At 46.6% G+C, this 27,909-nt stretch overlaps 1 protein-coding gene across 1 annotated transcript; it reads left to right on the top strand.

Moving 5' to 3' along the window:
• Nucleotides 1-2,276: 2,276 nt before the first annotated feature.
• Nucleotides 2,277-27,391, top strand: LOC144129177 (putative fatty acyl-CoA reductase CG5065). Its single transcript, XM_077663154.1, has 12 exons — nt 2,277-2,419; nt 9,275-9,447; nt 10,498-10,614; nt 12,808-12,983; nt 14,323-14,395; nt 14,525-14,634; nt 16,198-16,372; nt 17,364-17,408; nt 17,674-17,792; nt 18,439-18,675; nt 21,888-22,286; nt 24,571-27,391. The coding sequence occupies exons 2-11, from the start codon at nt 9,313-9,315 to the stop codon at nt 22,096-22,098; spliced, it is 1,398 nt and encodes a 465-aa protein (XP_077519280.1). The 5' UTR covers nt 2,277-2,419; nt 9,275-9,312; the 3' UTR covers nt 22,099-22,286; nt 24,571-27,391.
• Nucleotides 27,392-27,909: the final 518 nt, after the last annotated feature.

The following is a 27,909-nucleotide window of genomic DNA, read 5'->3' as shown; positions in this document are numbered from 1 at the left end:
ACTCTTAACACTTCTAAATCTAAGATCATTTCTCTGACACTAAAATACGTTAATCCGTACTTTACTTGCCACATTATTGATGGCATAATGGCTCATACTACACAATATAAGTACATTGGCGTACACCTCTTGATCACATAATAATAATAATAATAATCATAATAATAATAATAATAATAATTGGGTTTGGGGGGGAAGGAAATGGCGCAGTATCTGTCTCATATATCGTTGGACACCTGAACCGCGCCGTAAGGGAAGGGTAAAGGAGGGGGTGAAAGAAGAAAAAGGTGCCGTAGTGGAGGGCTTCGGAATAATTTCGACTACCTGGGGATCTTTAACGTGCACTGACATCGCACAGCACACGGGCGCCTTAGCGAAGATCACATAACCACCGTTACTAATAAAGCACTAATTACTCATTAGCATCCACCAAAGCGCAGCCACACTGCTACAAAGGAAGGCTTTACAGCTTCCACAGAAACGTCGCAGTTGAAGAAAAATTCGTCCTGGTCCGAAGTTGGAATCCCCTCCTCAACGGTGCAGTGGCGCTAGCAACTGTGCTAACCTGGACAGCTATAAGATACAGTAGAGCGAGAGCGAATTGATCAACAGCTCGAATTACTTTCGCACAAACCGAAGGTTTCGTGCATATTTTGCAAGTAACACCTAACGGCTGAGTCTTGACCAAGCAGTCAGTATTTAAGTTTTTAGAGAATTATCAAAGAAGGAAAAAGGGCAATGGTGATTCCACCCGGTTTGAAATAATCGCAACCCTGCAGTTGCGATTATTTCAAAAGAAGCCCTAAAAGAAGTCCGATCGACCCCACAGAACGGTAAATTTTCGTTTGAGAAGGAACACGCTGACAGTTCATAAATACATAACAGTTCATAACAGTTCATAACAGTTCATAACATAACAGTTCATAACAGTTCATAAATACATAGCGCATTGGGGATCACCCTCCTCACCCTTTGAAAGATTGCCCATAAATCCACCCGTGCTTTAGTGCCTGTCCAGCAAGCCTACCGAAGCACTCAGTTTGCTTAGTTATCAATAATACTGCACTATTAAATTCAGTTTAGAATGAGCATGCAGCCGACGCGGTGTCTCAGTGCTTATGGCGCTCGGCTGCCGACCCCAAAGACGCGGGTTCGATCCCGGCCGCGGCAGTCGCATTTCGGTGGAGGCGAAATGCTGGAGGCCCGTGTACTGTGCGATGTCAGTGCACGTTAAAGAGCCCCAGGCAGTCGAAATGTTCCTGCGCCCTTCAATACGACGTTCCTCATAGCCTGAGTCGCTTTGGGACGTTCAACTCCAGAAGACGTAGACCAGAAGGTTTACGGTTTTCTCTCATTCTTATGTATAAAATGCACAACGCTATCCAGTAAAGCACGGTTTCCCATCCAGTTCTCTTTTTCGTTGATCCTGTCCACATTCTTGTTTCTCTGAAGTGCTTTCAGCTTAGCTCTTTTTTAATTACTATCTCCGTACTACTGTCGTTTCAGGACGAAGAGCCCCGAATGAAAAAAAAATGGCGGGCATGTACCCAAAGGATAGTAGCGGCGATCAGCACGAGCTGGTTCACAAAATGATTGACGAAATGGTGACGCAATCCATGACAAGTTTCCTGACGTTTGCTCTGACAGCGAGCTCACGATAAAGTATTAAATGACGAGGCTGCATATTACCACGACGCTTGTTGGCTCTGCGCTGTATCGTTTTTTTTTTTTTTGCATATTGATTATGGCTTTCTTGCGGTCAGGGAAAAGCGCGCTTACGGGCGTAATCGCTCTGACGTTGCACTGCCTGCTGAACTTTAAGTCAATGCAGGCATTTTGTGACGTATTCGGCTACGAAACAAGGACTGCTTGCACAGGGTATTGTGACGTGATAGCAAGCTTGCGCCATGCCTATGCATGGTTCACTGCCTACGCCGACGACTACGCGAAAACCGGGGGAACTAGACTGCGACAACTACCCGCGTAAGGAGCAGGAAAAAGACCGGTGCGCAAACTCCAGAGAGGAAGCCTACGCGACCACGCACATTTAAGGCCCAAGCTTACGGACGTTCCACATCACTTTTGCCTCTCAGTCGCTTTTGTGCGCACAGACGCGCTGCATATCCTTATCCATATGTCAAGTGCGTGCGTCATTGTGGTTGCAGCCCCATCGAACACCGCGCACATTAACCGGAAGCATTTAATGAATACCATCACGGACATGAAAGGCGCTTCGGCTTTCCTGCCTTTAGTGCACGATCGCTCAACTTGTGGGCGCAGTTCTGTTTCGCGTCCTTCGAGGTACGCGCCTTTGCTGCCAGAAAAGGGACACGCTAGAACAGTGCTGCTCTGCTTTGCGGTGATAGCAGTGTGTGAACCTGACTCAGCTGAAGCAAGGACTGGAAGCCCGCCCTCTAACGTGAGCGCGCTTGCTCTGTTTTCTGGTTCTGAACTGTTTGCTTTGGTAGCTATGCATGAGAATTTGCCAAATGTAGGCGTCGTCGTTGTCATAATTAGCCGCAACTGAAAACTTTCTTACACGGTAGCGGAGACGAAAAAAAGAAATTAAGCAGTCTGGAATACGCAGCAGTTTGTGATGGAGGGAGGGTCGGGATGGGGGCTGGTATGTGGCTACCGTTCTAACTTCACCCAGCAGGGCCATGGGTTGAAAGTTTGTGATTTCTGTAAAAATGATTTTGCTATCTACATTAGTGGTTCTCGTCTTGTTTTCTGGATAAGCGTGCCATTTTTGGTGTGCTCTCTGAGGGTGTATGTATGTACACTGTCAGGGCCAAACAAACGAGACAACAGAATGGGTAGAGTTGAGTTGAAAGCGATTAAGTATAACATCGTCGTTATCACTCCACAGTGTTCAAAAAGCGAGATAATCAGCAGCGTTTACATCTAAAAGTGAAATGGTCTTGGCGAATACAGTTGAGGATTTAACAAGTTCGGGCATTGATAGCGCATAGAAATACATACCTATGAGACAGAAGGAATAAGCGCTTGTGTGTGTCACTTCCTATAGATAACGTGTACCCACGTTAGAGCAGCCGCCATGCTGGTGAACCAGGAGCACGGCGGGAACCTTGCCTGTTTCTATAATCCGCTTATCGCCCCCTGCTCCCATCTGCGCCGTGGAAGCTCTGTGTGTTTCACCGTCACGGTGTCTGTGACGTCACGTGCAAGTCATGTGTTACCTTGCTGCTATTGGACACTTTCAGTTAGGCGTATGCAGTAAGCCATGACACATCTAATTTGCCGCGACGCAATGTTCATCGAGTGATGATAATGACAGGCTATGATGGTCCCTAAATTTGTAATGGGCGGATACGACATACGTATTCTGACCAGATGAAGCAGCAAAAACGCAAAAGAGTGAACAGTAAAAAAAAAAAACTCACAGGACGGTTACGACTGTGCAACGCGATGTTCAGCGATAGCTGTTTAGTCGTTTATTGTTTTATTGGGGGTTTAACGTCCCGAAGCGACTCAGGCTATGAGGGACGCCGTTCTGGAGGGCTGCGGAATAAGTTCCACCACCTGGGGCTTTTTAACGTGCACTGAAATCGTACAGTACACGGGCCTCAAGAGTTTCGCCTCCATCAAAATTCGACCGCCGCGGCCGGGATCGAACCCGCGTCTTTCGGGTCAGCAGCCGAGTGCCATAACAAGAGCACAGACCTTTGGGCTAGTTGGTGCATTGCAGTCATGTACAAGCGCAGAACAAACAGGGACAAAGAAGGATGGGACACCACGAGCGCTTACTTCCAACTAAAGATTTACTGACAAACAAGCACATTACATACAACCTTGCTGCATGACGCCAAACTGACAGCACTGCCGACATCAACTGGCCGCACCCAAAAACATTTTTTTCTTTTTTAGTGAGCGATACAGATGGTGCGCTGACGCAGGATGGACTCGCTTTTCTAATCAATTCTGCTTCTATTATCTCTCTAACATCCTGGCACCTATGCTTGGCCACTATCTTGCATGCGCTGAAGAAAGGTTTGCATAGTTTTTTATTCTTTTCCGCGCAGTCATGACAATGTTCAGAAAGATGACCATCGCTATAATTGCCTACCTTCCTCCTGTGCTCCAGCAATCTTTCATTCAGACATCGGCCAGTTTGACCGATGTACCGAGAACCACACGATAGAGGAATTTCATATACTACTTCACAAGCACACGCTACAAAAGTATCTCGGTGCTTGATAGCGCCTGGTTCTTTTGCCTTTTGGAAAGGATTGGTCATTTTCACTAGTTTTTCCAGCTTCTCGGGCGCCGACAGCACTACTCTGACGCCACTGCGTTTTGCAATCTTCTTTAGGCGATGCGAGGTGTTGTGCAAATAAGGAACGACTACTATCTTATTTCCATTAGCTTCGCTCTGGTTCCTGTTATTTTTCTTTGGCGTTTTCAACATGCCTTCTGATACAGAAACAATGAGGCTGATCAAATAACCAGCTGACTGGAAAAAAGTAATGCTGCATTTTTACAGGTCATGTTCACTGCTAAAACCCACAAAGTGAAGTGTCCCCTAAGGGTTATTGTAACAGAAAATGGCACGTGGCAAAAATCAGTCGCTCTCTTCCTGCAAAAAAAAACTAAATCTTTTAGTAATTGACGACCCCTTCCACATTCGAAGTTCTGAAATAGTTTTGAAGTTCTTGGAGAAGAATCATAACAATGGTTTTATGGCCTGCTCTTTTGACATAAAGGATTTGTATTATTCCTTGCCACAAGAAAAACGCCTCAGCTGTGTGGAAGAGTCAATTGATTGTTTTGGGTCAACAGCTTTTCAAAATGCAGCAGGTTTGTCCGTAGAAAGTTTTTTAGAATTGCTTTCATTTTATCTCAGGTCAACGTACATTGAATGGAATGACCAAGTTTTCATTCAGAAGCAAGGGGTTTGTATACGTTCGTGTATCGCTCCTGTTCTCAGTGACATTGTTTTAGCCCATTGTGACAGAGTCGTTTGTGACCACCTGAAGGATTTTAGCAACGTGACTGTTTTTAGATACGTTGATGTTTTTTAAATTTTATTACAAGGGTGCAGGGATTTTCCGGCCACTGTCAACCAGCTTTTAGCCCTTTTTGGTGAGTGCTTTATTCGTTTAGTACTGACGCATGGAATTCCAAGAGATGGTGTTTTACACTTTTTAGATTTAAAGCTAAATTTCACTGAGAATTATACCTGTTGGGAATACCATCCAAGGGCTAATAAACCTCTCTTACCGTTTCATTCATCACATTCGAAACTTGTAAAGAAAGCAATCGCTAAGCAATGTCTACGTAATGCATTAAAAAAGTCGTGTTGCCGTTCACTGAGCCATAGTTTTCAAAACCAAGTGACGCGCCTCCAGTCAGCTGGTTATTTGATCAGCCTCATTGTTTCTGTATCAGAAGGCATGTTGAAAACGCCAAAGAAAAAGTACAGGAACCAGAGCGAAGCTAATGGAAATAAGATAGTAGTCGTTCCTTATTTGCACAACACCTCGCATCGCCTAAAGAAGATTGCAAAACGCAGTGGCGTCAGAGTAGTGCTGTCGGCGCCCGAGAAGCTGGAAAAACTAGTGAAAATGACCAATCCTTTCCAAAAGGCAAAAGAACCAGGCGCTATCAAGCACCGAGATACTTTTGTAGCGTGTGCTTGTGAAGTAGTATATGAAATTCCTCTATCGTGTGGTTCTCGGTACATCGGTCAAACTGGCCGATGTCTGAATGAAAGATTGCTGGAGCAGAGGAGGAAGGTAGGCAATTATAGCGATGGTCATCTTTCTGAACATTGTCATGACTGCGCGGAAAAGAATAAAAAACTATGCAAACCTTTCTTCAGCGCATGCAAGATAGTGGCCAAGCATAGGTGCCAGGATGTTAGAGAGATAATAGAAGCAGAATTGATTAGAAAAGCGAGTCCATCCTGCGTCAGCGCACCATCTGTATCGCTCACTAAAAAAGAAAAAAATGTTTTTGGGTGCGGCCAGTTGATGTCGGCAGTGCTGTCAGTTTGACGTCATGCAGCAAGGTTGTATGTAATGTGCTTGTTTGTCAGTAAATCTTTAGTTGGAAGTAAGCGCTCGACCCCGCCGCGGTGGCTCAGTGGTTAGGGCGCTCGACTACTGATCCGGAGCTCCCGGGTTCGAACCCGACCGCGGCGGCTGCGTTTTTATGGAGGAAAAACGCTAAGGCGCCCGTGTGCTGTGCGATGTCAGTGCACGTTAAAGATCCCCAGGTGGTCGAAATTATGCCTGAGCCCTCCACTACGGCACCTATTTCTCTTTCTTCTTTCACTCCCTCCTTCATCCCTTCCCTTACGGCGCGGTTCAGGTGTCCAACGATGTATGAGACAGATACTGCGCCATTTCCTTTCCCCCAAAAACCAATTATTATTATTATTAGTAGTATTATTAAGCGCTCGTGGTGTCCCATCCTTCTTTGTCCCTGTTTGTTCTGCGCTTGTACATGAGTGCCATAACCACTGAGCTACCGCGGCGGCCAGTTCAGTCGTTTAGTTTTATGGATGTATTCCTGACGCACTGTTGTACTGATCACGTGATGCACCCCTGCGCTGGAAGGCGGCTGTTTTAAACAGAGCCACCCGCAGGCTTCTGCAGCCCAGGTTGACTGTGACATAGGTCACGTGACATTAGCGTACCCACCGGTTACGCCGACGAGAAAGCCAGGGACGGGCGCCTAACAGTTATCACTGTACAAGTTGCGTTGTATCATGACGAATGCTCTCGCAACAACCAGCGTAGCAGTTTATGCAACCGGGACACAGCGGCATCGCAGGCAATCACCGCGCGGGCGAGGTCGCGCGAACTGCCCACCACAACGGCGATTGTGTGTCGATCCCTTTTTCGAGAGCAGACGCGACGGGCAGGCTTCGCGCACTTGCGCGGGAGATCACTCTTGCCTCGTGAAATTCCGGCCAGTTTTCTAGCTCGTTTACCATCCCTGGACGTTGACTGTGTACCTTGACCTGAAACCCCGGCTTTCAGCAAGCCCGCCACGACGTGAAGCAACTCTGCTGCGTCGTTTGTGGCTTGGTGTAGCTTTCACGAACTATTTTACTTTGTAATCGATATGGCTAATAACCCGCTGTCGGAGGTGAAGATTCTCGGCCACTGGCAGTGGAGACCATCGGTAGTGAAGGCCTCTCAAGCAGCTCCGCTTCTAGAGAGCGTCGGTCCTACAGGATAGGCTTTGACTTCACCGTATGCTGACTGACTTCGCATACTGACTTCATTTTCTGATAGTCCCTTTTCTGCTTCACCTTGGCATCCTCTGATCCTTTTTTTTTCTTTATTATCTATGACATTAGTAAGTGTATTGGCAGCTTTTGTTTACTCAACAAGGAAAACTACAAGAATAGACACAAATGTTAATGTTGGCACGAATTGCTTCACCGAGTGTCGTTGGTATGACGACAATGTGCGCTGCGTATAGGTGTATGCTTAACAGCTTGAAAATCAGCAAATTATCTGAACAACAAGGACCAGATGTCTTTTATACTTTGCTGTATGGGCGAGAGTACGCGAATTAAAAGCGAATCCAGCTATTTAGAACAACCTGTCATGAAGAACAATGCAGCGGCGATGCTGCATTTGGTCCAAAGTGGTTGAACGCGCGCCGCGATGTTGTCAACGTAACGGACCCCTGTAGGGTGCGCGCGCTATGATTTGTAATGTGCGTACGCCCGGAAGATGCGCGCTTTGGTACGTAACGTTTTGCGCATGCGCGTTCTTTACCCGGAGTGTCACTGCGTACGCAAGCTCGCATTTCCACAAAGTATCTTTCCTTCTCCAGCTATAAATTTCGTATTTTTACATCTTAATTTCAATTTACATCTTGCAAGATTCTGTAAGTCAGCTTTCCCGCAATAATTTTGCCATCAAAAAACTCAGCCACACTGCGGCAAAACTCTCGTTCACAGACTGCAAGTTTACTGCCTGCTCTTCAACAACAACAACAACAACAACAATGATGATGATGATGATGATGATGATGATGATGATGATGATTGGTTTCTGTGTGGAAAGGAAATGGGCCAGTATCATCTGTCTCATATCGTTGGACACCTGAACCGCGCCGTAAGGGAAGGGATAAAGGAAAGAGTGAAAGAAGGAAGAATGAGGTGCCGTAGTGGAGGGCTCAGGAATAATTTCGACCACCTGGGGATCTTTAACGTGCACTGACATCGCACAGCACACGGGAGTCTTAGCGTTTTTCCTCCATAAAAACGCAGCCGCCGCGGTCGGGTTCGAACTCGGGTACTCCAGATCAGTAGCCGAGCGCCCGAACCACTGAGCCACCGCGGCGGGTCCTGCTCTGCAAGCAAAACGGATTATCGTGAAAAAAGAGATGCACTAGTCGCCCTCCATTGTGCTCCTTTGAGGGAGCGATCGCAATGTGTGCTGCACCAGACTCCATTAGAGCGCACGCAGAAAACCGCAGTCCACAGACTCGACCGGGACTTTAAGGTCAGGGTGCCTGAGCCAGCTGCATCTTTCCAACAGACTTGTAGTTCTGGCCCATTAGCCAAGAGGAAAAGCGCGGCATTTTCAAAGGCAGGCAGCGAAATGTGCAGTGATTACCACTTGTACAACGGGTGACTGACAAAACTAGTAGCGCAGGTAAGCAAGACCCAGCTATAGCCACGCTGCTTGTGAAAAAAAAAAAACAGCTTGAAAAGTTTGTCGGTCACTTTCGCTTGAGTTTTAGCTGATAAAGTTGCGTTCATTTGCGTTTCGTGGTGCTCACAATTTTATTGAGCACGTTCTACTATATATATGAGCACAGATTTCTAATCTTATCCACACGTGGAAAGTAAAACAATGAGGTCGCCTTTTTCCGCTCACGGTTGTCTAGGAAAATTAACCGCGCCTTTCACTATCAGTTTGTCTGTAAGCAGTGAATGAAAAGTGTGTAATGAATGTAAGGCCACTGTGGTGCAATTATTTTTGTTCGATTCTATTCGATTCTTACCAACCGCCCGTCTGAGTGATTCCAATGACATGGGAAATCAAACTGCAAAAAAAAAAAAAAAAGAATCAGGATGACATGGAATTCGAATGAAGTCACATCACCCCACCCCCATTTCTGTAGAAAACAAATCCCAAAATCACCACGCACGCATATCGCAATAAGGCAGGTCACTATACAGACAGAGTGATGCAGAAATCTCCTCGTGCTAGAAATGTCCATATTAGTCGTGTGTGCTATGCGATGTTTGTGCTCAAATAAACACCTCGTGTTTGCCTCTCAGCTCCAATATCGGCTCCAGCCAGCCAAGTGGCATCCTCCATGGCGTCCCTACCGGACCACCAGCAGGGCCCGTCAACGACTGCGGGGCCCGAAGGAAAAGACGACTCCCAGGTTGCACAGTTCTACCAGGACCGAGTGGTGTTCCTTACCGGAGGAACGGGGCTCGTCGGGAAAGTACGATATTATTCCGTGCATTACTGCCGTCACGCGTACATTTCTTGCAGTTTCTGTGGACAGTGCATTGAAGGACGCCTGTAAATTAGCGTTTAGCATTCGTCGCCTTCGCGCTCACTGAATGGGTACTAAGCAGGTGCACTCAAGACGACTAACTTGAACTACAGGCCTGATGAGATTGCAAGTAGTTGTGTTTGCAGTTGACTTGGAGCAAGTGTGCCGACGCGACTATTATGCAAGTAGTGCATGCTACATCTGATTCGTTTCAAAAAGGCGTTCTGGAATGCCATTACGCTTCCTTTGCGGAGTTGTGCCACTTTGCGGTTCGTGTCAACCCGCTGCACACAGTCCAAAACTATGACCGTTCTTGGTGGCCTACATCAACTGTACCGTACGGACCCAAACTCCGGTCTCAAACTGGTCGCTTAAACGAGTAACGCGGACCTGAGATATTGATTTTCTCTCTTCCTTCCATTATATCTCTCTCGTTCTCAGAATCCGCATGCATTGAACAAAGCACGTTGCTGTGTGGTAGTTGACGGTGGCAAAAAAATTGGCGGTGGTAATTAGCTGTGGTTAAACCTGGAGTGACGAGATAGCTACAGCTGGCCGAGTAGAACTTGGTCACGTGACAAACCACGTGATCAGCCACGGTGCCGCGCCGCCGGCAGCTGCTCCGCACCACGTGACCAACCACGTGACAGCGTGGCGACGCAGCCACAGGGTTGCGCGCCGCCATGCTGAAGGCTCGAAATGCTACTATAATGTAGCAATCGCTACAATAAACCTCATCCTGGGGCACCGTGACGATGTGGGCGGTGCAGCCTAGGGAGATTCGAAAAGCAAGACTTTCAGTCCATTACTGGCTCCGCAGTGGCATCACGCATGGAACAAAGCTCTGAACAATCTTTCCAAATGAGTCTACGTTTATCTGCATAAAGTTGTTACCTATATCCAGGTGTCATAGACAGAACTTTTGTGACAGTCTTCTTGCAATTCCTGGTTTATTCTGTGAACATCATTTTTACGAATTATGCGCCACTGATCCAGGTTCTACTAGAGAAGCTGCTGCGGTCGTGTCCCGGCTTAAAGCGAGTCTACGTTCTGATACGCACCAAGCGCGGAGAAGACCCACAGGCGAGGCTGGCAACGATTCTCAGCTCGCAGGTAAACTTACGCACTTACTTTGCCTGAGGGCTATCCTAGAACGTATACTGTCACGAGATAAAGAGAACAATTTTCAAAAACGATGCCGGCCGACCGAATTTTCGTTTGAGTTCCGAAATTTGGCTTTAGGCTGAAATTTTTTGACAATGATGGTTCGTGATTAAAGTGAACGAAAAGGGAGGCACATACGCCAGCGGTATATATGTTTAAGCTCAAGGTATGACACGGTAAGTGTAGGGCCGTTTTCGTTTGTTTTTTTCTGGAATTCCGGAGTTAAAAATCGGACAGTATTTTCAGAGCCCCAATTCGGTTACCAATAGGGTTATTCAACAAAAATTTCCAGAATACGATTTTTTTTTCGGGTCATTTTTGGCAGCAAGCTTGAGATAGTATAAGCGCTCGTTTTCGTATAGGACAGAAATCTACTATTTTTCGCTCATTATTCAGAAAACAATATGGAAATGACAAGTTGCACTAAAAAACTGTTGATGACCGAAACCAGATTTTTTTTTTCGCATATTACGGTTATTTCTTCGAGTACATTGTCGATCTCAAATGCAGCACTTCAATGTCCGTGCAAGGCCTGTCAGCCTTTTAACGTTGTGAAAACATTCGTTCAACATCGCAGCGGCCATTTTAAACGTGCAAGAATATTGGACAAGGGCACCGTTAGCGCGGATAGCGATTGATACAGTGATGCCAATAGATTTCTGGTCTCAATCCATGTTCTAGCCTCTCGAATCTAAAATGTACTTTTTGAACTTATCCCCAAATTAAACCACTTCACGAATAACCAACGTTAAAAAAGATAAGATCACCAGTCGACCGAAAATACACCCCTAGAATAATCACAATATATCCGTTAATTCTTGCGCGGTCATCTTCAGCTAACACTCTGCCCAATCCAGTCACTGTGAACAAATGGTACTCCGACATACATGGTCCGTCCTACGCCTTATGCGGGGAACGGCGCACAATCTTTCGCATGTCATGGCTGTGCGAAAGAAACTTCAACTCAGAAGAAACATTTGCCTCAACCTATGAGCGTTTGGAGGTCGTCATACGCAGTGAGGATCTCGCTAAAAAAAAAAAAAAGACCACTTAGAAGATACAGTGGTAGAAAAAATTGGATCGGTTGTTTCTTAATCCTCTCTACAACTGAATGAAATGTACCTGAGCTTAAAGTGAATATCTAAAATTTTGTATTACTAAGCTCAGCTAATTAACAAATTAGACGTAAATTAAAAAGATTCCGACGAGCGCCACATTGCGAGAAGCATTATGTCGTTCGCTTCACCCGGCTGCGGTGCACCGCTTTTTGTAATCCTTAGCTCGAGTTACGTGAAACACCCTGTATATATAGTGTAAAGGAGCAGATCAAACACCCTTGCTTCAGGTGACCGTCGGTGTTATTTCGCAGAGGCTAGTACCAACCTTTAGAGCTTCTCATTTAATTGAATTCCATCTCTTGTAACAATAGTAGGTGGATTTTAATGGTTCAGGAGCAATTAAGGCCAAAATGCATCATTTTTGTGTATTTTTCGCCAGAAGGTCCGGCACCAACCAGCCCCACTTTTCACATCGTCAATCGTTTTCACTTATGTTGTCGGCAGAGAAGCCATAAAGAACAAATAAAGAAACAGATCATTGGCTTTCCCTAGGAGCACTTTCTTTCGCGCGCTACTAGCAGTGCATATAGCTCAGAGTTAAATATTTATCTGGCTCGGGCACAAGCAGCGGCTGTCTTTTCTTAATTGTATTGATCTTGAGAATGTGGCGCGTTTCTGTTGCTCCTTCTTCTCCTGTACAACTTTCAATCTTTTTTTCTTTTTCAACCATTCTATATTGATTCATGTGTCCAGTGCTAACTCTTCCAAACCTAACAAGTTGTCCTTTCAGGACACCTCAACATGGACATGTAAGCCACACGCCCTACAATGATGCCTACACATAGCGACATTAAGCTTACGTATCTTTGCACAGTCTGAAAATTCGAATGGCACTATTCAAAAGGAAGAGAATAATGAAGCACAGTACTGGTTTTCGCTTTTCCTGCTGGTGCCCGGCACTAAATGTGACCGCTACCGAATACCAAGAGTCCATAAATTTCAAGTTTGTGATCACAGAAGCCTAAAAACAGAATAATGCAGCATATCCACCAGCATTTGGGCCTGTATACTTTTCATGTCGAAGGTCTTTGAACGCCTCAAGCAAGAGCAGCCGGATGCTTTCGAGAAAGTGAGGGCAGTGTCTGGAGACCTCACGCTTCCAAACCTGGGACTCAGCGCCTCTGACACGGCCAGCTTGGTTGAAGAAGTGTCTGTCGTCTTCCACTCAGCTGCCACGACCAAGTTCAACGAACCTCTCAAGTGAGTGGAAGAACCGCCTGTCGTGGTGTCCTCCCTGGCGCGCTTAAGTCACAATGACAGCTGCACCACACTCACTTTTCGAAAGTACCCACTCCCAACTCAACCCAAAACTTTTGCCCGCAGATTACATATTTTCTGGAACGCCTATACACTACCCTGTCCGCATCGCCCTTTTGGACCGGACCCTCCGGGCCTTCTTAACGATCTGTTGGTGAACGCAACAGGTTTAGGTAACGACATACTACGCCTGCGGCGTTTTCCCCCGAAGAAAGTCGCTCATACAGCTATTGTTGTATGAAATAGGTCCAGACGAATCTGCTGCGGGATGCATTAGCGTGGCTAGGCTGGCCAAATTTGGCCGACCTGGCCAGGCTAATGCATTTCGCAGCAGATTCGCCGGGACCTAGGTCATACAGCAGTACAAATTCATACGAACTCATACAATACAAACTTGTAGGAATTCGGCCAACCTGGCCATGCCACCCGCTCGAGCTAACGCAGCCATCGAAAGTCGATGTGGTTATCAAATAGGAAGCACCGCAAAATTTAGGTGTTAGAGGAAGTTCAATGCCGCTGGCAAGTATACCACCAGCCCTCTGCCCCTTCTAAGAAACAGGCGCAAGTGAGACGCACATTGATGCAAGGAGTTTCGGTCTAGACGCAGTACTCCATCAACATCAACAAAAAAAAAACAGACTGCCTAGAAAGGCACTGTATGCGAACGAAGAGACCATAATAGCCATTGTCGAGATCTATAATTGTCATTTTTTTGCCACCGAAGGTAAGGCAAAGTGTGATAGTCTTTCCTAAAGTAGTTCGAGACGCACGGTTTTATGGAAAACCTCAAATTTTGCAACGCCCTTAGGTGATTAAGTCTTTCCAGTCGGCAGAAGTATAACCAAAAAAAGTCTGTCAGTAAAATCCCACAAACATTTCAAAAAATTTCACAATTACTGCGTGCATGTCTGGATTTTACCTGACATGACCGATATGATATACTGATTGGAGAACGGCTCTGTCTCTCTATTTGAATACACAGACGAAGGTATATATGTTCAGACTGGCCTGTTCGAGAATCCTAATTCTACATGGTACATAAGAGGCAGGACTACTGCTGCAGCTTCCTGCACAGTATTTCGGCAAAGAATTTCAGCAAACATGAATGAAAAAAGTGAAAGAATTTCAATATGTTCCATATGTATAATTTTTATTTACACTGGACATTTAAAAGTGAAATGATAACACTTCCGACATTTTAGCGTCAAGGAAATGTTACTAGTCGAAGTATGTCTCGAGTTTTATTTCAGCACGATTACATTATGATAGGACTGTATTACAGATTGGCTGTCCAGATAAACGTATTGGGCACGCGGCGTGTTTTGGACCTTTGCAAGAGGATTCCCAATCTTTCCGTAAGTTACTCCGCGTTTCTTGATAATTTTTTTTCTCATATGCAATACTCGTTATTGGCGCTAATGTCTTATATTGTTACTTTCTCGGTTCTTATATATGGTCGAGATTGTCCCTCCGTTCTTTCGCAGGCTCTTGTTCATGTGTCAACGGCATACTGCAACTGTGATATTAGGACGGATCTGCACGAAGTGATATACGAGCCATGGGTCAAGGTAGAAGAAGTCATCAACGCCACTGAGTAAGTATGTCTGGGCGCTCTCTTCCCACCAAAGCACATCTGTTCTGTCTTAGCATTATTCGCACATTTGTAATTAAAGCGTAGAGCAAACTATTCCTTCATATATAAAGCGTTCAGATGAAGCTCGATGTGTTTTTATTTCATAGGCGACAAGTGGCGCGGCCAGATGACGAATTAGTCGACATCAGCAGGGCGCGACTACATGACGAATCGAGCGTAGAATTTCTCAAAATTCCCTACAAGGAAGAGTGGCGCCACCGTCTATGCTGGTTTTCTTAAGCAGCGCTTCATCCACCAAGAACAGGCCGGAAGATGAAGTTTCGTATTTAACATAATTAGTTTTGCTAGCGCCGGGCCGGACATGTGGATTTTCACTTCTTCATTAAATTTAGTGTGAACTGAAAGTCGGGGTTGGGCTGATATGAAAACTTTCACAGAATTTTTTTTTGGCGGCTTGCCTCGGAGGAATCGTACTGTTGCGATTGAATCTACGTTTTCGGCCCAACACTACAGCCAAGCCAAATATGCGCAACCCAATCTTCCCGACATGCCCTTGGTGAATGAAGTGCAGCGGATGAAGAGCATAGTCAACGACTTAAAAGGGACACTAAAGGGAAATATGATATTAAGCGAAATGGACAGACTATTCCTAAAGAACACGGCCGACGCTTTTTATTTTTATTTTTTTTTTGGCGCAGAAAGGTGGCTGCATTGCTAATAAAACCACGAATGAAAGTCCCAAAACCCTCCCATATTCAAAGCGCCTGCGAAAAAAATTAGCGCAGTTACGTCATTTCTATGACGCATTTGCGATGGAGCTCTCCGACCAACCAGAGGCGCCACTTCCGAACACTAGAAACACGGTCGGAAAGTGGGACCAGCCTGCCGGCCGAGTCAGACGTCACGGCGACAACGTGCAAGTAGTGAAGCCGCCTCAGCCTTCCAACCCCTCAAAAAATTAGGGGGCACTTTGGTGATCTAAAGTGCGATGAGGAGAAAGCCTTTTGCGCGGTGTTGCTGCCCCTGTCGCTGTTTGTGTGCTGAAACTACTAATCAGACTATGCGATTGTAGACAGAAGCGCAGGTGCATCGTCTGCTCGCGCCTTATGCATTGCATTCAACGTGCTCCGAATTTCCAGTTACGGCACACGAAACCAAAGTAATTATCTATAGCAAATTACCAATCAAGTGATTGATTACATAAGCACTAATTATGTATCAGCTAATTAAGTGCCTAAAACTAATTGCAGTTTAAGTGCCTGATCACCTCATTACTATTAATAATTGACTTACTATTTGATTATTCACGAATTAACTGCCTAAATCATTACTAATTGACTGAACTGTTACTATATATAGTCAGTGATGATTTTGTGGTACGGCATACTAGACCATTGATGACGTAATCAGTTTAACAGCTATAGTGTGACAGAAACGCGACCGGACTCGCTGGAGAGTCATGAGCCTATAAAGGCTTTCGCCTTAAAAGACATGCTCTCCGCTGCATCGCGTGCAGCTATGTCTCGTTGAAACGCGGGCCGCGGGGCAATTTTCTTTTAACAGGTCCGCAGACGAAAACGTCACGGACACTCCAGACGGACTCCTCCGTGGGCTTCCCAACACTTACACCTTCACGAAGCGTTTAGCAGAGTCGCTGGTGCTGGACGAGCGAGGAGCCATTCCTGTTGCCATAGTGCGGCCTTCCATTGTCACAGCCTCATGGAGAGAGCCCTTCCCGGTAAGGCATCAGGGTTCATTCATTCTTTAATGCGTTTTATGAATGATGAACAGTGCATTTCATCGTGTCTTATCTACACGCGAGCTATGAGGCAAGCTGCAGTAAGCCGCTCGTAATTAACATTCACCAACGGGTCCTCTTAAACGTACATATAGAAATTACATTTTACGAAAAAGCGTATACAGCTTGTTTGGTCGAAAAGCCGTCGGCGTAGTATATTCGGCGCCACGTGCTAGAAGTAATCAGGGGCTGCGTAAAAAAATTGTATCATGGTAATTTGTGGCTCTAGTGATTGACAACTCATTGGTGTGTGATAGGCATTGACGAGTTAATGAAATCATTATAATTAATTCATTACTTGATTAATTAAAAATGAAAAAATTTGGGAAAAGGAGTTTAAAGGTGTCATAATGCTCAGAATGAAAAGGCAATGCTTGGTGATGCTAATTAAGAAAATTTAAAGTGCGTAATTGACCAATTAATTGACTAAAACAATTTTTAAAATTTTAAATGCGTTCAAAGGTGTCAAACCCACTCAGAATGGAAAGCCTAACTCAGCAGGCTCTCTCGTCGTACCCTTAAGGCGGAGCTTAAGTGCCCTCTCCAATTTTTTTTTTCTTGGGCGATTTATTTTGTTGCAAAAGTTCCTTATATCCACGTCAGACACTACGTGCATTATAATTAGTCCCCTTCGTTTTCTGGTCTCATTTTTTGTTGGAATTCGTTGGGTGACACTTTCTACTTCTGATTCGGGTACACACGTATAGCGGGTTATTCAGCAAGAAAATCCAACATTTATGGAGCTTTTTCGCACAGCTAACAGTAGCAACGTTAGGTACATTGCCATGGCACACAGCTAATAGCAGTGACGGATGATGCGTCGCGTTATTCCCCGACTGTTTTCACGCCACTTTGCAGAGAACATCAGGATAGCGTGAAAATCTGCTGAACGTGAGCACGAACAATTCATTCACTTTTCTCTCCTTTCAAGGGCTGGATAGACAACTTCGCGGCGTGCACTGGCGCTGCTGCATCGGTAAGTAGTGATCAGCAGCATCAAATACGTTGCCTAAAAGCTCTCGCACGAATAAAAGGCAAAGAACGATAAATAGCCCAGCTTCAACAAATTTTTTTGGGTTCCTTTGCGCTTCTCCACTAGCAGTGAACAAACTGGGCCTTGTTCAAGAGCTACTGAATTGTATTTCTCGTAGCTGCCTTTAAACATAATAGAACCTGTCGTTAACATTTAGCGAACATTCAGTCACGTACAATATTGAAAATTTTTTTCGAATATTCCACAGCTGGGCCTGGGCTTGTTACCATCCATAATGGCGAATAAGGACTGCATAGCTGACATCATTCCCGTGGACATAGTGGCTAACATGCTAATATGCGTCGCCTGGCGGACCGCCAACACGAGGTTAGTCCTACACTTAATTTTTGGGCACTCATTTGGGCAGCTATCCAAACCGAAAAGGTGCGCTAAAGAAAGCACATGGGAAGAAACTATTCTGCATTATTTTATGGAAAGAAGGAACCAACCCGTGTAGTTATGTGAAACGCACGATTTGTAACGTTGCCGCCTCAACCCTGTAATGCCCAGCGTTGCTCAGGAGGAAGACCTGAAATAGTTCTAACCCATACTGTTTCAAACCCATACAGTTTCTAACCCATACTGTGCCTGTTTTCTTGCCGTCTGTTTCAACACAATGCCTTTTCAACTTCATAACATAAAAATATAGACGCCTGTTTTCACTTCTTTTGCAGCGCGTGTACAATGATACTGACTTTTCCCGAGAACTCACTGCTTTATCGCGTTTCGCGAAGCTCTAAATCTAATTCATAATACATCTCATGCTAAACTGCTTGCGCAGCATGAGGATCCACTCTCTGCAAGAAATGAGAACGCTAGTCGTTTGTTACTGTGCAGACAGGCGCCTATAGTTATCAGCATTCTACCCCTAGTCCTTTGTCCCCGCATTTAGCGCGAAGCACTGCCTCCAGTGCCACTGAACCGGCCAGTGGTGCACTCGGCGATAACTATGAGCTGCCCACAATCTGCGCAGGCCGGAGCATGTGGCAGTGTACCACTGCACGAGCGGAGACTTAAAGCGGCAGACATGGGGCGACCTGACAGCCGCACTGCAGAGGTCCATTCTGCGACACCCCTTGCCCTACATGGTCCGCTACCCCGACTTTGCGGTCACCAGCAACCACATGTGGCACAACGTTCTCTGGTACCTGCATTACCTGCCCGTGTACGTTGGAGGCGTGGCTCTGCAGCTGATAGGACGGAAGCCGAGGTTTGTTGTCCGACCATACACCACCTTTGCCTGCTGTTGTTGTTGTTAGCCTATCAAAAGATGGCACATACCCACACTGGGGGATCGGCCAAGAATCGAATGGCTCTTCAACTGAACTCAGTTCAGTTGAATAGCCTTTGCCTGCACTTTCACCTCTCTCCTTTTTTCCTTCTTCTTTCCTTCCCTCACGGTGTGAGCGTATTCTAAAGCGGCTGGCTCTCAGTTTGGTAGCGGCTGTTGCCTCACTACCGTGAGCCCTGTCTGTCCCCCGAGCGACAACAGCCACAACGCTAGCCAATCGACCCCAATCAATTAGAGTCATCGAGTTTTTTTCTTTCCTCATCGCCTCCTCTCCCTCGTCCGTCTAAATGCGACTGCCGTGGACACGATTCTGTCGTGCAGTCTCATGCTCCATAGCTCCCTTACAAAAACGGCCTATACACAGTCTATAGATTTCCTGTAGAGTCTACTGCCTTGCTACAGATAGTTTTTTTTTATCTGTTCATAGTCTATAAAATATTGCAACAGATATTCTTGGTAAAGACGAGGTGAACGAAGTGTCCCGGAGGTGCGCGTGCTCCGGGCTTGGGTGCTCTGTGCTGTGCTCTGTGCGGGCCCTGTGCTCTTGACCTGTCTGCTGTGCCCGGGACGTTCTTGCGTCGTTCCCGTCTTGGACCACGTAACATCTTTGGTGGAGGTGCAGATTTTACGCTGAGAACACCACGCAGCTTCGTAGTGGTCGTCAGGCCGGGTCTACCACCATGGCTCCACCCGGCGATTCAAGGAGCCCCACTAACCCCACTACCACTCCTTTCGTGATCATGGCTCCTCCTCGCGACCCCGGCACCTTTTCCGGCACTGATGCCACGGATGTCGAAGACTGTCTTAACCTCTTTGAACGCGTCAGCACCTATAACAGGTGGGACCCTACGTTAATGCTCGCCAATTTCATCATTTATCTCAGTGGCACGGCACGAGTGTGGTACGAGACCCACGAGGGAGACTTAACAAACTGGGACACCTTTAAGGAGAATTTGAGGACGCTATTCGGTAGGCCTGATGACCGCCAGCTCGCCGCCAAGAAACAGCTCGCGTCTCGAGCACAATCTTCGACAGAAAGTTACGTGGCCTACATTCAGGACAGCTTGGCTCTTTGCCACAAGGTTGACGCTGCCATGAGTGAGACCGATAAGGTGGGACACGTGCTCAAAGGCGTTGCAGACGATGCTTTCAACTTGCTTGTTTGTAAAGACGGTGCCACTATTGACTCCATCATTAAAGAGTGCCGTAGATTTGAGCAAGTGAAAGGCCGCAGCATCCCGCAATCGTTTTCTCGCCTTCCTAACACGGCCGCGACATCTTCCTGTGAGAACCAGCGATCGCCATCCCGCGCACCCTCGGACGCCCCTGTCGTCACCGATTTAGTCACCCGGATCGTCCGACGTGAACTGGAGGCCCTCGCACCTGTCATATTCCCACCATCCGTCCCTGATACTACCATGCCCGTTGTGTCACTTATTCAGGCTGTCGTCAAGCAAGAACTGGCAAACCTGGATCTTTACCATTTATAGCAGATAGCATTTAGCATTTTTCTGTGCGTGCGCACTGTGCCCCAGGAGTGCGACGATTACGGTAACTGCAGCCCCGCGCTGAGGTTGTTTACATGACTGTGCGCAAACAGTACAGCTCGTTTGCGTGACGTAAAACGCAAGGTGGGTTCTCCTTATTTTAAACATTACGTACTCTTGCTCACAAATTGCAGTTTTACTCATTTACACACCATGATAACACTGCAATAAGCGCCGATGATTCTATATCGCCTGCTTGGGAAACGCTTCGCGTAGGATATCGGCGCTTCCCGCTAATTGTATCTGCTTCCTCTTATGTCACCAAAATTTAATGTTAGATTGCTTTAGCTAGAAATATGTTCGGACATTACCTGAATTAATGAAAACAACCAGATTTGTTGTCCAGAGTCGACGCCGACGGCTGCTGCCGGCTGCCTTCTGCATATGCTATGCAAACCGGGTCACATATCGGCACTTCCCCCTTATTGTACTCGCGTCCTGCGATATAGGCAGTCATCGCTTTGAGCACACTGTAGCCAAAACTACGCTCGACAGGTATTTGCAGGCGCTAAAACTTGATAATTCGCTCTCCGCAATCGCCGAAATCGCACACACGAATCCTGCGGCCTCATCACGAAAGCGGCCAGCGATCCAGCGTCGACCGAAATTCAAGAATATGGCAAAAGTTCTTCACTGATTAGTAAAAAAGTGTGAAGATATGATGTGTAGCCGCTCGTTTCGCTTTTTTCAATACGGATAAGATACACAAGCACGGTTTTTCCGGCCGTCGCCTCACAGGGCGTGAAGCTTTCGCTCGGCCGCACAAGCCCAGGCGTCGGCGACGAGCGGCACCGTCGTGCAGCGTTTTCTGCCCGTGTCGCATGCCTCACCGATCGGTTCAATGCGCAGGCACCAATTGAAAGCACATGTTCGCTGGTGCACGCACATCGCGTATGTCGCCGTGGCTGGCATGAGGTCCAATAAGTTTTAAAGTTCTTAAATTTATAGAATGTCATACTAACCAGTCCCCTACCACACTTCTGGTTCCCACTAACCTGACTCTTAACATTGCTACGATACGCGGTCAGTGATCGTGCTGGCGTCGTTGGTGTATCGTGACATACCAGTGCGTCAGCGACAGCATTTGCATACCGACCAGCCCATCGACCATCGATCGCCGTCGCATCGGCCTATAGTGTGACCGGACCCTACCTATATCGAAGAAAAACTGCGTTACTGTTATTATCGCTTTTGCGGTACCAGTCATTCATATATGTGGGACGACTGCTACTTCGATCGCCCGCGAAAGTACAGGGGGGAATGAGACCTCTCTGCGCATATTGCAGCAACGAGAGCAGGCAACGTTGGTCTGTGCATACCCTAGTGACGTCATGAGAGCATTCAATATGGTAGTCACTGCCGGTGGGAGAAGTCTCCCGGTCTTAATTTCGATCGCATTTTTTGGAGTATACAGCGCGTCCAGAGCAGCCAAATTTCGGAAATTGAATCATAAGATCTTGTATTAGTTACTGAAGCACAAAACTGAAATATGAAGAACGACCATGCCATGGCCCCTTTAAACGTCAGGCTAAGGAGAACAGTGTAATTTGTTTGTCGTTTTTTTTAACCTCACCACTTTCGCAGGCTAGCACCACGTCTTGAGAAGGTTCGCGAACGCACGGCTATTTTACAATACTTTCTGACTCATGGTTGGCTGTTCAAGTGGAACAATGTCGTGGGGCTAATCGAAGACCTCTCACAAACGGACAAAAAGGCAAGTGGAACGTGTGCCTTTTGCAATGCCTTTGCCCCTGAGGGTAACTCAGATTGGCTGTTTATGCTCGCCTTACTGTAGCAGTTATCGAAACAGTGACATCCTCTCTGTGTAATTAAAAAAGGAATTCCTATTTTGCAGTTGTTCAGTCTTGATATACAGGACATCGAGTGGGAACCGTACTGTGATCAATACGTGCTGGGAATTCGCAAGTACCTCCTCAAGGCTGAGGATGACAAACTGCCCGACTCACGAAGAAGGTTGAAACGGTAAGGACCCCTGCAGACAGTGTGCCTGAGATGTCCAGCTGACACTTAAAGATTCCCAGAACACCTAAAGTAACGGGACCCGCTGCGGTGGCTCAGTGGTTAGGGCGCTCGGCTACTGAGCCGAAGTACCCGGGTTCGAACCCAACCCAGCGGCTGCATTTCGATGGAGGCGAAACACAGAAAGGCACCCGCGTGCTGTGCGATGTCAGTGCACGTTAGAGATCCCCAGGTGGTCGAAATTATTCCGGAGCCCTCCACTATGGCATCTCTTTCTTCCTTTCTTCTTTCACTTCCTCCTTTATCCCTTCCTTGCTGTGACATACGTGAGGCAGTTACTGTGCCATTTCCTTTCCTCAAAGCCAAAACCAATTTTTTTTTCAGAAGTAACGGTAGAAAATCGCTTCATGTGAACAGCTTATGAGCACACTTTTGCAGCAAGCATGCTTAAATAGGTCATAAAACACACGTGCGGCCTTTGGTCAAATTTACCTGGCGTGACAGAAGGAGTTAACCTCTAGGGGTCAGTCGACTCATGGGCCGCGGTGCAATCACCCACGCATGCAAAGGCAACTAATCATCGACCGAACCATGGTGTAAGAATATATTTAGGTGCTGACACTGCGCCCGGCGGCGCGACCAGATCTTGTTCGCTGCTCCTTGCGCTTCTCTCGAACGCGAGCAGATGGCGCTACACGATGGGGGCCTGTAGTTACTCTATAGGCTATATAGGCTCTGGCAAAGCCTATATAGTAACTCTAATGGACCCTTCTACGAAGCGCCCCCGGACAGCTGCGGTAAGCGCATGTACTAGAAGGCGAACAAGATCTGTGCGCACTCTCCCAACACCTGTTGGCTCTCCGCCCCGGCAAGCGGGCAGTGTCAACACCTAAAATATTTTTACACCGTGAACGAACGCATGATGGAAAAGAATACAGGACAGGAGAGACCATACCACTGCAATAACCAGAGTAAAAAAGTGCCGAGTAAGCACCGTTTTTCTAAAAGCCATCTTGTCCGGGTTGTAGTTTCTATCTCGGAGAAGGCTGTAGCGGCAGGCGCAACATAGGTGTGTTTTGCTAGCTTCTGGGTTCTGTTCCAGTTATTCGGCAAAGCCAGCTGAAGGACAGGAAGGGGCCACGCAAAGGCGGTAAGCTGTAAAAGGAACGTAAACCGTGGATAAGATGCAGATGCGAATTTATGCGCACTATTAGATAGGACGATTCAGAAAAGGGCAAGGGGTCTTCCCATATTTACCATGCATTTTTGCTCATTCAGAGAAAAAAAAGTGGATGAGGGGAGGGAGTTTTCTGCATGGTTTTTCGACAGAAAATTTCTATCGCCTCTCCGTATCGCCTCACCGGCGGTGCCGGAGGCATCCGCCTGGAGGCGACACCATCCATGAAAATTGCAAATAGGACGGCCCTCTCAGTTGGCAAGGCTAAGAGACAAAAAAAAAAAAGTCGTGCTTTGAGCGTTACGAATAGGAAGTTGCGATAGCTAACTTCGAGAAAAAAATAACAAGAATTGCATAAAATGCGTAGCTGTAGGGCAAAAAAAGAAAGCACGCCGAGCGTCATATAGGCCCCTCGTCTACGGTAGATGGGGGTTTAACGTCCTGAAGTGACATAGGCTATGAGAAATGCTGCGCTAATTTTTACCACCTGAGGTTTATGTACACTGACATAGCACAGCATACCGCGTTAACGGCGAGAACCTGTAATGGAAGCCCAGTCTAAGTCGTCGTGTAAATGAAGCCCGATTAAAGTTGTTCTTCCCAGGCTTAGCTTGTTTGGCTTGGAACCTAAATAGAACAGCGCAAAGCCAAGGCAGGGCAAAGCAAGAGCCAAGCCAAAAGAGGGAGAACAGAAATTATGAGAAGAGAACAAGACAGAATGAAGAGAAAGGGGGATGAAAATGGAGGGACATCGTAGTGGAGAGAGAAATTGACAAAAAAAAATGAGGTGCTAAACAAGGCCACAACATGACCACTCTCACCGATAGCTGTTGCCTTGGAAAGCCAGTAGTTGAAGCACTTGAATTGAACTGAATTGGCTGTTTGGGAAAGGAAATGGCGCAGTATCTGTCTCACATATCCGGGGACACCTGAACCACGCCCTTAAAGGAAGGGATAAAGGAGGGACTGAGAGAAGAAAGGAAAGAAGAGGTGCTGTAATCGAGGGCTCCAGAATGATTTCGACCACCTGGGGATCTTTAACGTGCACGGACATCACACAGCACACGGGCGCCCACCAACAATAGCTAAGTTTCTGTTTATCTTTTGCAGGCTCTACGCAGTTCACTTGTCTTCGCGGTTTCTCCTGCTCATTCTGGCATCGCGACTACTAATGACGGATACAGCATGGGAATTGGGCCACTCGACGAAGACAGTAGCCACAGGACTGTACGAAACGCTGCTGTCCCTGTGGTCCCCATGAGCAATGCCTTCGCAAAGAGGGGAAGCAATGACTGCAACGAATATGAGCTGCTATCGGAAAACTACGGAGGAGCGACAGGCAATAAAAACTATTTTTGCAAGAAAAGTCAGCGCTGTGGCGTGTAGTTTCATTTATCTGTAGTCTGGTGGTACAGCACCATCCTGTGCTCCAATTGTTCATTGTGCTCAATACGAGCAAGCGTTCTCGCACGCGAAAGAAAATGTGAGACCTCCCAACTTTTCTTTAGACACTACACGATAGCTATCTCAAAAGAAACCTCGAAAGGCGCGCACTAATATGCCCCAACCATGGGCTTCTCAAGCGCGGACCACATGTCTGCAAACATTACACCCAATGCGCAAACAGCACGGTTGGAAGCGCAGTTCCAAAGTGCCGAGCGTTGCGACTGGAACTATCGCATCTCGCTTCCTTTAGTGCGACTCAAACCTTTGACCCATCTGCCCAAGCTCCACATTCCAACCTTAAAGGGACACTGAGGAGAAACTGAAGTTGGCTTGTATCGATAGAATACCAGCTCCTGATCACAAAAATGCCGCTCTTACTGAAAACAAAGCTCTTGTAAGGTAGAAAATAGCAGGGACCAAAATACAGGTATCGCCGCCACAGGCAAATCTCGCAAGTACAAGCGTGGTGACATCATAGGACAAGAGACGCCACCTTGAAGGAATTTTTCTTCTAACATGGTGCGCGAATCTCTGAGGCTGACAAAGGAAGGTTGCCCGGTTGAATATTGAAGTAAGTTTTGTTTTAAAACCGATAGTACACTTTTATCGCACAATGAAGGCAGATAAAGACAACCTGAATGTTGGAAGCAAAGAAAACCGATGCTTGGCGGCGCCACAGGCGGCCAGGAGAGTTTAGATTTTTTATGGCGCTTCGCGTCTATGAGATTTGCGTGCCCCGTGGTTTTTTTTTTGACGCACCTCGATTTACAAGCGCCGAGCAGCAGAGGAACTCCAAGTGCTGCTTCAAGTGCTAGTTAACCTTTGAAGGAGCCTGTTAAGTCTTGTCAGATGATTGCCACGGTCGATGCCACCTGCTGCACCGTGCAACCACGCCGTTCAAGGAATCACAATCCGTTGGCCCCAAAGCCCTGGCCAGCCTCCGATGGGCGCAAGGCGCCGATCTTGTCCTGACCCCTCGCGACTCCCCGCACTGGGGTTATGATATTTAGTTTGCAACGGCTGCTCACTGAGGAAGGGGGAAACGACCCGCTGGCACCTAACCTAACCGTGCTCCCTCAAAAGCATCGCACGCTCTGTGGGGCTGAGGTCGCTGAAATGCCGGCCGGAGATTTTGCGAGAACTACGTCGTCGGGTTCGGGAACGGGATCCATCGTAACTCTGGCAAGACGCCGGTGCAAACGTAAACGAAGCGACAGTAGCAATCCCCGATAGATGCCTTCAATGTGTGTCGCAGGTAGCTTTCATTTGGGCAGCTGCTAGACCGCACCGCTGGCCGCCAGAAATCACAGAGTCTCCGTTTACGTCACGTTTCAAGTCACTCCGTCCTATGACGTCATAAGAGTTCTACGTGGCGTCTTAAGAGTTCTCGAGTTTGAATCGGAGCGGCGGGAAAAACTTTCTCAACTTCGAATCCAAATTTCTTTAAAATAAATGCATCTTTCGCTCCCGGACAAGCGGCAACAAAGCCATGAAATGCCGAACTATCAGATTTTGCTAACCAAAAAAATTTAATAGGGTTCTCTTCAGTGTCCCTTTAATCCCATCACCCTCATTTTCGGTACAGCTGGCTTACTCCGCCAGAAAAATGTGGAGATATCGTTCACTGATATTCAACACATCCCCAGCATGCTCAATGATGGAAGATAAGATTGCGTCAAAATTGGTTTATTGTATTTATTATACCTCAAAGGTATCTTGAGAAAAATTACATTACTGAATTAAATTATGTTTACAGAAGTCCCAAAAGTAGCGCAACACGCGAGTGCAAAACATGCTTCATGGTTTGCAGCAAATAGAGAGTTTTCCCTTTCTCACATTTGAAGTGCACAATTTCTTGCTTTGGTTATGAGAAAGAGGCCCTGCTCCAAAGCTTGTTGGCGATGCAAGTATCAAATAAATAATACTGATCGATAATCCAGACAACCGTGATCCAGACACTGCTGCTGCTTTGCCAACGAACACTGTGAAAGAAAAAGGTCGCTCACCTGACTCACTGCAACATGATGGCTAACACATTAAGAGTTTCATCGTTACCGAAAGAATTCATTATGATGGACTTAATTTAGAGCACAGAGCTACTTCCCAAAAGTTACCTGGAGGGAAAAGTAACGCCACCGTCCATGCGAGTTTCGTAAAGAGCTCTTCATACATCGCGGATATTCCTGGAAGATGCTGGAAGATGAGAGTTCACATTTGGCTTAGCTAGTGTTGGGCCGATAACGCGGATTTGGCCTTGAATCTGCAGCTGCATCACAATGCTCTCGTGTGTGCGCAAATTAAATTATTTTATACAGCGTTTTTAACATTCTTTATACAATTAACGCATGCAAGTGAGAGTTCTGTGCTAGGCTGACCTGGAAACTTTCACAGCATTTTGGAAGTTAAAAATCCCCAGGTGGTCAAAATTATTAGAGCCCTCCACTAAGGCACCTCTTTCTTCCTTTCTTCTTTCACTCCCTCCTTTTTCCTCTCCTTTCCTCCAAAAAAAAAACAATTTTCATTTTTCAGACCCTGCAGAAGTCCAATTTCGTGCACTGCCAAAGGCCGACTTCTGGGACGAGGCCACTTACTTCCGGTGGCTTCTCTCTATGGCTTCACTTTTGAGCACGGTGCTTTCAGGCGCCCGGTGCGCCATCCAGCCCTACAGTGAAGATCAGTGTATGTAACACGAGCATACGTTAAGATTTGATATAAAATAGTGTTTGGCACATGCACATTTTAAAGCACGCTGTCCCATATGCCCGCATGCCTATTTTATACTGACACTACTTTCCGAATCATCATAACATTGCCTGTGCACTCATAGCGGCTTTGGTAGTGCTGCGAGGAACTACTAGGATGGAGTATATAATTGGTGTTTATGCTTGGTTCTGGTGAGGCATGAAAGTGATCACAATATAACTGCCGATATGTCGTATATTATCATTCCAGCTCTTGAAGCACGCTGTTAAATAAAGCAAAATAAACCAAATAAAGTTACAT

The sequence above is a fragment of the Amblyomma americanum genome, chromosome 4, assembly GCF_052857255.1.
Source record: "Amblyomma americanum isolate KBUSLIRL-KWMA chromosome 4, ASM5285725v1, whole genome shotgun sequence".
NCBI lineage: Eukaryota > Metazoa > Arthropoda > Arachnida > Ixodida > Ixodidae > Amblyomma > Amblyomma americanum.
The sequence above is the reverse complement of the archived record's forward strand: the minus strand, read 5'-3'. Positions and strand labels throughout refer to the sequence as shown.